Genomic DNA, 13,655 nt, shown 5'->3' on the forward strand with positions numbered 1-13,655 from the left:
TTTGGCAAGAATTATGAATACTTCTTTCTTAATGTTTAATTCTTTTTTTCATTGCAAGGATGCAAGGATGAAGTATTTTACTGGTGGTAGGACCTCTTGTGAGTCCGCGCGGGTGGGTACCACCACCCTGCCTATTTCTGCCGTGAAGTAGTAATGCATTTCGGTTTGAAGGGTGGGGCAGCCGTTGTTACTATACTGAGACCTTAGAACTTATATCTCAAGGTGGGTGGCGCATTTACGTTGTGGATGTCTATGGGCTCCAGTAACCACTTAACACCATGTGGGCTGTGAGCTCGTCCACCCATCTAAGCAATAAAAAAAAAAGGAAATCATACAAAAATATATTTAAAATTATTTTTATTATTTTTTTAATAGTTTCTTTTTGTTTTTTTTTAAATCTAGTGGCGAATGTATCGTCATATTTACAAAGCGTATGTAATACAGAAAAAAAAAACCATCTTATACATAATCATCTAATCTCAAAAGACATCACATTATCACACATAGTTTTTTAAACTTAAAATAACTTTAATAACAGTTTCAAATCATTAACTTATTAGATATTATAATGTCTTCTCTTATCTTTCTTAATGAAGAGCAACGGAATGGCTTCGATGGGCATACCCTTAGTCTCCGGCAAGTAAAATTGACAAAAGACCGCTCCAAGGAATCCGAAGAAACTGAAGAGGTAGAAGAGAGGAGCCAGGCCGACCCAATCGACGAGTTGTGAGAATAATTGAAGCGTCACAAAATTCATGAGCCAAGTACAGGCGTTGATCAAACAATTGCACAGACCTCGGACCTGTGGGAAATTAAGATTTTTCGATTCAAACATTTTTTTGAAGTTATACTTCTTTAGGCGCGTTATGAAAAATTGATGAGAGTGAAATTTTACGATGCGCGCGCACCGTGACACAAAATTAACAGAAATGAAGTTGCCCACTAAATCGCTCATTACAATACGACCGACGTAACTTGGCGAGTCTGAATATAGCCGCAGGTGAACTTTCGCGCATATACACTCGTAAAAAAAGTGTTATTAGCATTAATTTTTTAGTAATATAAATGACAGAATTATTATTTAATATCATTCATACTAAATATTATTAAATTATTAACGTTAAATATTTATTATTAATTATTTAATACTTAAAAAAAAAAAAAAAATAACAAAAATAAAGTATAACTTCTTACGCGCGTACATAAGTACACGCACCCTTTTTTTTATTGCTTAGATGGGTGGACGAGCTCACAGCCCACCTGGTGTTAAGTAGTTACTGGAGCCCATGGACATCTACAACGCAAATGCGCCACCCAACTTGAGATATAAGTTCTAAGATCTCAGTATAGTTACAACGGCTGCCCCACCGTTCAAACCGAAACGCATTACTGCTTCACGGCAGAAATAGGCAGGGCGGTGGCAACTACCCGCGCGGACTCACAAGAGGTCCCACCACCAGTACTATCTTTTTACAATTGCAATCAATTTTAAAGCGATTTACTCTAACTACTTTTTTAATTTAATTTTAATATGTCTATTAACGTAATGGTTGATTTTTATGCAATTTCAATTAGCTTTGAGTAAGAACGTGCGCTGGTTTGATAAAAGTTGATTGAACGAAACCCAAAATGTCTGTTAGTAAGCTCAGTAGAGAATTTCGAATATAAATAAATAAATATTTTCTAACAATCACGCCACGTTAACTGGTCCCGTGATAAGTTGGTAAAAAACTTGTGTTACAGGTACCAGATAACGGAAATAAATGTAAGATTTTTATTATACACATACATATATTTAACAGACATCCATAACTCTGGAAAAGACATTTATATTTATCAAACAAATATCTTCCCTTGGCGGGATTCGAACCCGCGACCCTCTTGTGTAGTGACCATGTCACTTACCACTACACCAGACGGCCGTTAAATAGATACCTATAGATTTGATATCGAATATCGATAAGATACGTTAGCTTTTAGGTATATGTTTGTAACGGAATCTCTTTTCTCGGAATCTTTCTCCGACACCAGTTAATTCGGTTTGCTATTTAAGTACATATATTTTTTTAACCGTATATATTATTAATTAACAATTTATTTAACAACTTACAAATCAAGACAGTAAAACAAGATACCAAATTATTCTAATTGAAAGAACCTATGTAATAACAGAACATAAGAACAATCATGAAAATAAGAGCTAATTTCGACTTTACATTGTAGATGTCTATGGGTTCCTTTAACCACTTAACACTAGGCGGGCCGTGAGCTCGCCCACCCATCAAAGCAAAAAATGAATTGCTGTTCGTTAGTCTCGCTAAAACTCAAGAACGGCTGGACCCATTTGGCTAATTTTGGTCATGAATTATTTGTGGAAGTCCAGAGAAGGTTTAAAAGGTAGATAAATATGAAAATTCGGATTCATTTTGTTTGTTTTAAGTTTATTTTATACAAAAGTTTAGGTCTTTAATTTATCGATTGAGGCACTACGAAGTCTGCCGGGTCAGCTAATAAATAAATAAAAAACATTAACTTTTCCTCATACAGTAACTAATGAATTAATATACCAATTAAGGAATTAATGAATCAATTACTGTCGTAGTAAAAATGTGGTATAACGTTCTCCAAGCAAAATACCACAGCTCTGTCTATTTGAGTCATGCGATTCAGTTTGAAACGTTGGATCAGCTGTATTCAATTGAGACTTGACCGCAAGTTTTTTTTTGGTCTATGGGCTTAATAATCACATAATGCCAGATGCGTCCTGAGCTCACACATATTTACAATAAAAATCGTACATACATCATTTATTCGCTCATAATGTGCTATTCCATGTAGGCTCTATTTGAAATACCATTCACTCGGTACGTCATTTCTGAATCTTTTCTTTAGATAATATGTACTTAATTGCGGTATAAATAGTCCTTTTGGGTTATAAGTGGTCTCTACTAATGGTTTTCATTTAAATCCATTCCTTCCCCAAACAACAGTTGCCATGGTAACCGTTGCTATGCGACCAGTAGTTTATGGACCAGATTGTGACACAAGCCAGCCTTGATCGAAAATGCAACGTTTTTTCTTCATTCTGAATAAATGAAGGCGAATAAAGTCGCGCTAGGGAGAGGTAGGGACCTAAGAAGAAATGGATGGATTGCGTGAAAGACGATCTGTGTAAGAGGAGAGTGAGCGAAGAAATCATAGAGGAGTATAGAAAGAGAAAACATGTTGCGCCGACCCCAGGTGATTGAGGAGAAGGCCAGGAGAATGACGATGATGAAAGCCGCGCTCACGATTCTTTTTGCTTTATTTTTTATTTATTTTTTCTAACTTTGCTGATAGCCTTGAGAGGCTATTTCAGCTTCACCCTAACGTATAGGTGAGCTCACGGGGCTCAAACCGGAGTGTTGCTAACACTGGCCCTAGCAAGAGCAGTGCTTCGCAGAATCTACTACCGGATCGGAAACGCGACCCACTGAGAAGATCCGGCGAAAAACTCAGTGTGTCTGTAGGTTAATTCGCTCGTCGAGCCCTTCGTCGCAAGCGACGGGTTCGACGAGGACGGTGACCGGTGCTTGAGGTACCTAAAAGCACCGTTAATGGATTGGGAGGATCCGTAATGACGTGTTTTGGGCGAAGTCGACTATTTACCATTCTGCCTACAGGATCGGGTATGTAATTTCCAGCGGCCACGACAAGAGGGTTCTCATGTCGGGCCGCCTTCGCAAAGTGCATCCTTCGAGCCTGCACAGTAAAATTAGCTTGGACGTTAGCACGTAACACACTCACTTCTGGCACAAAGAACTCGGCAGCGATCACGAACGGAATCGTCGCCGGTCCCAAGTTGTAGAAGAAGGAGAAGGCGTACATGAAGCCCGCTGTCGTCCACTGTGGAGCCCAGCTGAACTGCAGCTGAGTCGCCATCAGTAATATACATATGCTGGTCAGGACTGTGGTGATGATCAGCAGGTACTAAAATAAATTGGATTAACAGTTACTTTGGGCTTAAAGCGGCTAGGGTTCATCATCCTTTTTCAATAAGTCAAGAATGCCAAATGAATGGGTCATTAGAAGTTAGTCGAGCTGATCATGACGAGGCAGCTGGATGGAATCCTGGGGCGCTGGCTCTCGATCTTGGCTCGATCGAGTCTGGCTTGCTAGAATAGCCAGAATAGCTCGCAGATGCCAGATTTTTTTCCTTGGTATTTGACACTCATCGTTATATTTTAGGTAATTCACACTATACCTTTATAAATTACTAGCCGTACTCACCCGCTTTGCTGGGCATTTAAAATTAACATTATTATTTATTGTCATTATTATTAGGGAGTCCAACACTCATATAAATATTAGCTTATCCATTAGGTACATGTATTTTCTACATGGATACCAAGTTTCAAGTCAATCGGATGCATGGTTCAGTAGTTATAACGGAACATCCGTAAAAACCACTGTAGATTTATATATTATTATAAAATATTATAAATAAATTATTGCCTATCTGTTATTCTGACGTGTAAGCTATATTATTGCAAAGTTTCATCAAAATCCATTCACTAGTTTTTGCGTGAACAAGTAACAAACATACATCAATACATAGGATTCTTAGTATTAGTAAGATAGGATATAAATCTACCTTACGCCCCAATCTGTCAATGAGTACTCCACAAATAAGACTGCCCACAATGAAATCTATCGCCAGGTAAATCGTCAACTGGTTCGGCTCCATCGATGGGACTGCTTCTCTGAATAGTGGTTCGGCGTATACCTGGAGCACCACCACTCCCATGAGCACCGTGTACGTCATCGTGATAATAGCGATAGTCAAAGCTCGAATTGATGACGGGGAATTGACTGAAAACAAATCGTGGGATTATTTTCTGGCGATAATTATCGTGTGGGTTTATCTCATTGCTTCTAAAATACTTGTTAAGTTTAAGGTCTATCGCGTCTCCGCTTGTAACAGTATTTTAATGTGCAATATATTGAGACAGATTAGGTTCGTAGCCATAAGAGCTATACTCACCAAATGTCCATATAGTATAATTCTAGTTTAAGTCGATTCTTGTTTTTGTTCTACAAGAAGCATTCCAATTTTGTGGGTATCCAATTTTGTTGGTAGTATATGAAAAAATAAAATCCGACCAACAAAATTGAAATACTTTTCGAAATTATAGTTCTAGAGCGCCACCGTCTTTAATGGGAACAGTTATTGTTTTTGTATACTTAAATATTAGTGCCCAAGAACTATTAAGGTATACTTACTTAAAAATTTCCATTCTGATTTCGCTTCGGCTGGTTCTGATTTAATCTTTAACAATTCTTTTGTGACTGTCATATCTATAACAAAACAATCATCCATTTCAAAACCATTTTTATGAACGTCTTTTATATAATACTAACGAACATTATGTATCGTTTAAAAATTGTGTAGTTTTAATAATGCCTAGATTGTCGCAGATTGGCTGTAGTCGTCGTGGCCTAAAGGATAAGACGTCCGTTGCATTCGTATCTAGCGATGCAACGGTGTTCGAATCCCTCAGGCGGGTACTAATTTTTCTAATGAAATACGTACTTAACAAATTAATGTTTCCGATTGCCTTCCACGGTGAAGGAATAAAATCGTATAACAAAAATCAAACCCGCAAAATTATAATTTGCGTAATTACTGGTGCTAGGACAACTTGTGAGTCCGCAAGGGTAGGTACCACCACCCTGCCTATTTCAGTCGTGAAGCAGTAATGCGTTTCGGTTTGAAGGGTGGGGCAGCCGTTGTAACTATACTGAGACCTTAGAACTCTCAAGGTGGGTGGCGGCATTTACGTTATATATGTCAATGGGCTCCGGTAACCACTTAGCACCGGTGAGCTGTGACCTCGTCCAACCGCCTATGCAATAAAAAAATAAATAAAAAATCGTAGAAATATCAGGATCAAATCCAAGCCTAAACCAATATCATTGAGGAAGTTTCAATTGTAACGTGTCGTTTGATATAAAAACGTTTGATATAATCATTAGGAGAAAAGATCCATTAATATTCGCGCGCCGCAACAACACTAATAAATATTAACTTGCGAAAACAAAGTTCCGAACCTCACGTAAACAACTAAACGATGCACCATCAAACAAAGGCAATGCAAATTTAATAAAATGATATCAATAGTAAATAATAATGTTTTATCTGCGCACAGAACGCGTACGGATTATGTTTGTACACGAATATAAACGTTATGTGATGATATGATGTTATATCGCGCCATTGTTTTGTAATGAAAATCTTCGTTTTATTGCGTTTATAATTTTATTTAAATTAACAGATGTCATTGTTTTGTACCACACCTTACCTTCTTCAAACGAGGCTTGTGGAGAGTATTAAGCGGTAGGCAGCGGCTTGGCTCTGTCCCTGGTATTGCTGAAGTCCATGGGCGACGGTAACCATTCACCATCAGGTGGGCCGTGTGCTCGTCTGCCTACAAGGGCAATAAAAAAAAACACCCAATTTCTACCGCCCATTTCTGAAGACTCGTAATTGGCTGTCCGATGTGGTTTTCTCAAAGAATTGTGTTCATGCTGTCGGTTTTCCTGAAGATTTCAATGCAATCATCGAGCATTATAGCTTTTGATAGCCTTCGAAGAAAGACAAACCTATAACTACCAGTTAACTGGTACTCATGATCATCGGTAATGCCACGAGTAAAAGGGAGTGATTCTGAAGAGGTCTGTGTTGAGGGCTTCATTCCAGAGCTTGTTTAGGTATCTACAAATGCATACAGTAGCGCAACAGTGCATGCAACGTAGTAACTCCAAGCAGTATATAAGAAATCCGATCCAATAGCGGAGATTAAAAAAAAATGGGCGGAGGAGGGAAGCCACTGCACCTATGAAGAAGGAAGAAAGAAGAGGGAAGAAAGAAGAGGAAGAGGTACCCGTCTTCACCTCCATCACAGCATGACACTCGATGCTCAATCCCGCACACGGGGGGTAAGGGGACGCGACGACCCCACGGAGCCGACAATAGGACCAATAGGAAGCACCAATGAGAAGTAGGCTTTCTACTTTGGCTATATGTGGGCATATCAGTGCACATACTTGTTGATTGCCCCATCTGGGCGGCTCAATAACCTGCCCTCCTTAGACAAATATGATCAGAACGTTGTTGCTACGGTGCTCAATCGCGGCGAGCCTTAAAGAAGGATGCTACACCATTATGAGCCACTATCTCAAAGAAGAAAGCAGCCGAGCACGAACGACCTATTTTCTCTGTGAAAGTACAGCCACCCGAGTGCTTCCAAAGGAGACCTAACAACTTAAGAGTAGCTGTTTCGCGAATGAATCTGCTACCGGATCGGAATCGCGACCCGCTGAGAAAATCTGGCGAGAAACTCAACGGGCTGATGCTTAGGTTAGGTTGCACGCCGAACTGTGCCAAGTTCGACGAGTACGGTTACCCGGGTCAGGCGGGATCAGGCGGACTCCTACTGTTAGAGTTAAAGGTGTCTAATGCAAGGGTTATTGGATCTGATGACTTCGCCGATTAGGGTATCAGCGGAAAGTCAAATGAACAATCCATTCTCGCTCTATGCATTAAGAGCTATGCAAGGCTGCTGAACACAACCTACTCGGATTCTTACCTGAGTGTTTTTGTTTCACGACTTCCTGTTTGTTCTTTAGGAGTTTTTTGGATGGCAAAATTACAATGGACTTTTTTTCCAAACGCAACAACTAGTAACAGTTCTATTAGAAAATGAACTGTACTTCACAAACATACCATTTTTCCCTTCTAGAATATTCTCTCGACGAGGATCAAGCTGCAGGCGGATATTGGCTAGTTCTATCTCCACTTCTTTAGATGTGACGTCCACACACCGATAAAAGGCAATCGATTTCGCCGCCTCCTGTAAATTTGTAGTAACTTACAGAAATGTCAGACATGCTGTTTTAAAAAGGTTTTGTCCCCTACGCATGGGAATAGAATAACTTATTGGGTCATGCATATCACAATGATTGATTCGCTTTACAATATTACCCAGCAGCTGATGTATGTGACTACCGCTTGCAATATTGTCACTAAAATTTGCTATATTTGCTATTGGAAGATAAGCCTAGAAATCGCTTTTCTAGGCTAAGTTAGCACTGAAATTTTGGTTCTGTACCGTATGACCACCACGTAAGTACTGAGTCGAATTGTTTGAGATGACTCATCTATTTTACCATCCCACCGAGAACTAGAGCATGTTTCATCTCTACTACCTGAAAGTACTTCTAAGATTTCTGCCACATTTTGCAATAAACTCTTCTTTATGATGCCTCTTGAGCGTTATAACATAGCTTTCTAAAAACGAGGTAAGCTTGAAAAAGTTCTCCGCGTTATACCAATGATCGACAGTGGCTCGGTATTTCTTGAAGCCCATTATCAAAGGTGGGCTTTCATGGTAGATCGTATGTCTATAATATAACAGTGGGTTGAAGAGTAAAAAGCACATACTCAAAACTTCAGCTAACTTTTGTTAAGATTGACATTGATTTGAAAGAAAAACTTTGAAAGCTTACCTTTTCTTTGTTGGTTTGCATCAAGAAAACCGGGGAATCCTTCAAAGAACCAACCATTATAATATACAGCACGCATAGACCCAAGTGCAAGTGGACTACGTTGTAATAGCTCAAGTATCCTCCCCAGGAGTAGGAGAGAAAAAGTCCGAGAAAATATCCTGATATCGCATTTGACGTTAAAATTCCTCTGATTGAATCATCTGATATCTCCGAGATATAAATTGTTGAGGCCGGTACACCCGCAGCGCCAATTCCACTCAAAGCCAAAGCGACGATGACAAAAGGAACATAATTAGATACTGACAGTATCGCCCATGACATCTGGAAATAATAAAGTTAAATCAATCCTTTCAATCCTTGTGACTTAAATATCGAATACAGCTTCACCACTGAGGTGGATCGAAACGAAGCTAAGCGTTTGATTTTTCCAAAATACGGTACGGTACATATTTATTCATTTATTAAGGAATGTAACTGTACAAAACACATCCACATAGTATATTAAATATAAGGGAAAAAAACTAAACAAAACTTGCTCCATTAATACGAGGGCGGCACTGAAAATTTCGGGAATTAACGAAGTGACACAACATTACTATTTAAAAATGTATTTATTGCTTTTCGAAGTATTCTCCGCGAAATTTGACACATTTTTCTATACGATGGAACCAATCATTGAAGCAACCATTTCATTCGGAAGTTGGGGTCTCCAAAATAGCGTTTTGTAGGCGTCCACAGCTTCTTCAGGTGATGAAAATCTCTGTCCACGCAATTTATTCTTTATTTTAGGGAAAGTATAGAAATCATTAGGGCTTAGGTCGGGGCTGTACGGCGGATGGTCTAATAATTCTATGTTTTCTTGCTCTAAAAACTCTTTTGTTCTGTGCGCGGTGTGAGAACTCGCATTGTCGTGATGGAGGATGATGCGGCGGTTGCAGTTCTCTTTACGGAGTTCAGAAACGACCTGTGGCAAACAAATGCTAGCATACCATTCTGCATTAACCGTTCTTTGTCCCTCAAGAGGAATAGTCGTAACATGGCCGGTTTTGGAGACAAACGTGGCAACCATTTTTTTTGCAACACTCCGTGAACAAACAATTTTTGTTGGCTTTAACTCATTTTCGAACACCCAAACTTGTGACTGGCTTTTTGTTTCGGGTTCGTACGCGTATATCCAGGATTCGTCACCTGATACAATGTTGTATAAAGCATTTGAGGATCCTGCGTGAAATCTTTCGAGAGTTCTGACGCACCAAGTAACGCGAGGCGCTTTTTCCTCTTCACAGAGCGAATGCGGTATCCATCGGGAAAACAACTTTTTTACACCTAATTGTTCATGCAAGATTATTTGTATTTGACTCATGCCAATGTCTAAAGTTGCCTGAATTTCGCGGTATGTCACATGTCGATCTTCCTCAATCAGCTTACGCACAGCATCAACGTTTTCTTGGGTGACTGCAGTTTTTGGACGACCTTGACGGGGATCATCACTGAGCTTGACACGTCCACGTTGAAACTCAGCAAACCAGCGATAAATTGTGGTTTTGGATGGGGCTTCATCACCAAATGCAGAAATCATCCAGTCAACACACTGTTTTTGTGTTAAACCACTTCGAAAGTCATAATAAATCATCGCTCTTGAATTTTCTCGAGTCAATTCCATTTTCTCAACGACTAAACAAGTTTGAAAAAACATCGTGACAAGACCGAGAATCTTTTTTAAAATAAATAAATGGTATTCGATTTTTAAAACCAAGGAGTTTTCAATTAAAAAGGTTTTAATATGACAGGAACAGTGGAAATATTCCATTCCCGATACTTTTAGTGTAGCCTCTGTACAACTATGTGTAAATAGTGAACTAAAATAACTGAAATTGATAACTTATACTAACAAAAAGGTAACAAGATAAAAATTAAATAACAAAAAAAATACTACGTGGTTCTGTCATACGTGTAATCACTGACTTCGCAATAAACCTGACATTAGTTTTAATTTTTTTAATTGTCAAATTCAAATGTCAATGCAAAAACGCTCTCAAAATTGATTAATTAATCATCTGGAGCAAGTCAAAGGATCAGTTGAACCCGGGCGGACATCGGAAGTCGGGTAAGAGAGTGCTTAGGGAGTCGTTTGGCGGATAGAGCCATAAAAACATCCTTATGCCCCCGGACAGCACCCACGCACGACCCCTAGGCGCAATTGTTCGAGATGAACGTACCAACGTCTCGTTTTTACCATCGCACCGCCCGCCACCGGAGTAGAGTTCATCCATACTACCTGGAGCCCCTGCGGTCATCCACAGTGCGTTTCCAGAGATGCCACGTACCATCCGGCTATGGAATGAGCTCCCCTCCACGGTGTTTCCCGAGCGCTATGACATGTCCTTCTTCAAACGAGGCTTGTGGAGAGTATTAAGCGGTAGGCAGCGGCTTGGCTCTGCCCTTGGCATTGCTGAAGTCCATGGGCGACGGTAGCCACTCACCATCAGGTGGGCCGTATGCTCGTCTGCCTACAAAGGCAAAAAAAAAAAAAAAAAAAGAAACCTCACGTAAGAGGTTCGACCTTATCGTACCTTATCTGTCATCTAGCAAAAAATTTAAGATTGGAATATAATAGGATTTTAACATTAACTTGGTGGGAAACCTTTTTGTCTTTCTGTTCACCTGAAGACTGATTGAAATAAAAAGTAGCCAGGAAATCAACTTACCGCATAAGGCACGCCAAAGAGCATACATGTGTATTTCCGCCCCAACTTATTTAAGAAGTAAGTACAGAAAGGCGTGGCTACCAATGCTCCAATGTTAACCACACTCCCGACCAACGAGATCTCCAGAGTAGTCATGGGATGTGAAAGAACTGTAGAGTTGGATCTGAAGTTGGCCACATTGTAAGATGGCCAAGCAAAAATGTATCCCGTCAATGTGCATAGATTGGAAACTGTAACATTGAATCAATTTAATATTGAGGCATTGAGGATGCAAACATTTGAGGATGTAATTAAATTACGTAATACAGATAAGATGCGTCAATCAGTGAGTATGGTAAAGGGAACACCCAGATCGCATTTCTAGCATAGTCAAACTCTATAAAAGCAGAATTTGTCGTAGCCTTAGACGGCAGCCAGAAGATTTACATATAAACAGTCTGTCTGGCTTTATATCACTGGACAAGACCTAAGTTCTGTTTACGTTATGGTAATAAGATAAGATCTGGCTTTCCTTCACCAATTCCTATATCAAGGACTGCGGTAGTCCATTTGGTACTACGATAGGATTTCTTTGTTTCTAAATGCAAGCACTGATTCCTGTCTCAGCGGGTATTAAGCCCAACTAAGTTTTTGACCGTTATCGGCGTCCGTAAGTAGCATTACCAACAGGCAACTAAAGGTTAACCAGTATTTGTTGTTGATGTGTTAAGTGACAGATAGAAACAAAGAAAGCTTGTATGCGCAGCGTTTGTGATAGTTCCACTAGGAAAGTGATGAAAAGCGTCGCCTTAAATCCAGTTCCTATACCACACTATTTTCACTGGCTGGTACGGAAATATTCGCTATGACTCTAGCGAATGGATAGCCACAGCCTGCAGATCTGGCTAGGTTTTTCCACAAGCCTATATAGTTATATTACTATTCAATATGAATACAAAATTAAATGGCGTGCGTTGGGAAGCGCATGACTGGGTGGATTTAGCTTTTTAAATAAAATAAAATATCCGAGTTACGTATTGAAAAATATAAAAAGATTATATCTAAAGTTATTTCCGAATAGCCTCCAGAGCATAAACCATAGCAAAAAGTAGGTATAAAACAATAGATGTCACTAACTTATCAGAGTAGCCAGCGTTTGTATGAAATAAGACTTCACTTTAGCACGACTCATTTTTGATGGATCCTTTCGAATTTTCCGAAACTTAATGTCGACTTGGACGATCGAAACGAACTAAAGAAATTCTAAACGCGTATAAACTACTGTGCTATTAGTGTTCTCGCATAAATAGTAGAATTGTAGTGATTAAGTAAGATTAGCTGTGATATATAGTTTATTATGTTGCTGTTGATGTTACGCGTACTAACGAGAACTAAAGAATTATGGGCTTCTAGTATTTTCTTATGTTCTTGTTTGTCTAATTATTTATCTGTGACCGCGAAGTTTTCAGTCAAACATTTAATATCTCTCTTAATTTATTGGAGATATAGTTGAGATGCAGGCCTGGGCGTTCTTGGGGTGAGCCGCGCTGTCTGGTTGTAGAGTGCAGGGGAGTCGTTTAGTGGGTGGGCTCTAAAATCCTTGGGCCCGCGATCTGCTCTCAACACCTGCAGATCGTTGAGTCTCACATACCCCGCGCGCTCCTTATGCGCGGGGACCTCGTAGGAGGTTCGGCACCCGGCCCGAAAAAAAAAAAATAAAGGTTCCTTGCCCCCTTTTCACAACTAGACACTTGAAGTCGTCGGAGCCTAAAGGTTAAGACGTCCGGTGCATTCGTATCTAGCGATGCAACGATGTTCGAATCCCGCAGGTGGGTACCAATTTTTCTAATGGAATACGTACTTAACAAATCTTCACGATTGACATCCGCGGTGAAGGAATAAAACATCTTGTAATAAAAATCAAACCTGCAAAATTATAGTTTGTATAATTACTGGTGGTAGGACCTCTTGTGAGTCCGCACGGGTAGGTACCACCTAACACATGAAGTCAGCGTCGGAACGGTACTTCACTATGGCTGTGCGTCATGATAATCGCCTTATCGTTGCCGCCACTGACAACTCCCCGAATCCTGATCACGCAGGAGCCACTCACCTTTGACGTCCTAGACACGTCCTTACCGATCCATCAGATCCAATAACCCTTACATTATACACCTTTAGCTCTAACACTAGGTGTAGGGACCCCAGTAACCGTACTCGTCGAACTCGGCAAAGAGTTCGACGTACAACCTAACCTAAGTATCAGCCCGCTGAGTTTCTCCCCGGATCTTCTCAGCGGGTCACGATTTCGATCCGGTAGTAGATTCATTCGCGAAGCAGATACTCTTGAGTTGTTAGGTCTCCCTTGGAGGCGCTCGGGTAACCGTTAGCAAATCCCACCCTTCCTGGCCGAGCTCTTTG

At 40.0% G+C, this 13,655-nt stretch overlaps 1 protein-coding gene across 1 annotated transcript; it reads right to left on the bottom strand.

Annotated features, from left to right (window-relative positions):
• Positions 1-342: 342 nt before the first annotated feature.
• Positions 343-12,532, bottom strand: LOC101736365 (facilitated trehalose transporter Tret1). The gene is made up of 8 exons (XM_004927611.5): positions 12,372-12,532; positions 11,256-11,485; positions 8,548-8,868; positions 7,766-7,892; positions 5,263-5,337; positions 4,634-4,851; positions 3,787-3,969; positions 343-802 (listed from the first exon to the last, which is right to left on the bottom strand). Exons 1-8 carry the CDS (start codon positions 12,424-12,426, stop codon positions 557-559), a joined length of 1,455 nt encoding a protein of 484 aa, XP_004927668.3. The 5' UTR covers positions 12,427-12,532; the 3' UTR covers positions 343-556.
• Positions 12,533-13,655: the final 1,123 nt, after the last annotated feature.

The sequence above is a fragment of the Bombyx mori genome, chromosome 20, assembly GCF_030269925.1.
Source record: "Bombyx mori chromosome 20, ASM3026992v2".
Taxonomy (NCBI): Eukaryota; Metazoa; Arthropoda; class Insecta; order Lepidoptera; family Bombycidae; genus Bombyx; species Bombyx mori.

What these genes read in the sequence shown, in the direction of transcription:
- LOC101736365 (XM_004927611.5), bottom strand. Translation starts at nt 12,426, where the DNA reads ATGAGTCGTGCTAAAGTGAAGTCTTATTTCATACAAACGCTGGCTACT. An exon ending in TATTCTAGAAGGGAAAAATG is followed by an intron (nt 5,338 to 7,765) that starts GTATGTTTGTGA and finishes GTTTTGTTATAG; the next exon opens with ATATGACAGTCACAAAAGAA. An exon ending in ATCAGAATGGAAATTTTTAA is followed by an intron (nt 4,852 to 5,262) that starts GTAAGTATACCT and finishes ATTTGTTTTCAG; the next exon opens with TCAATTCCCCGTCATCAATT.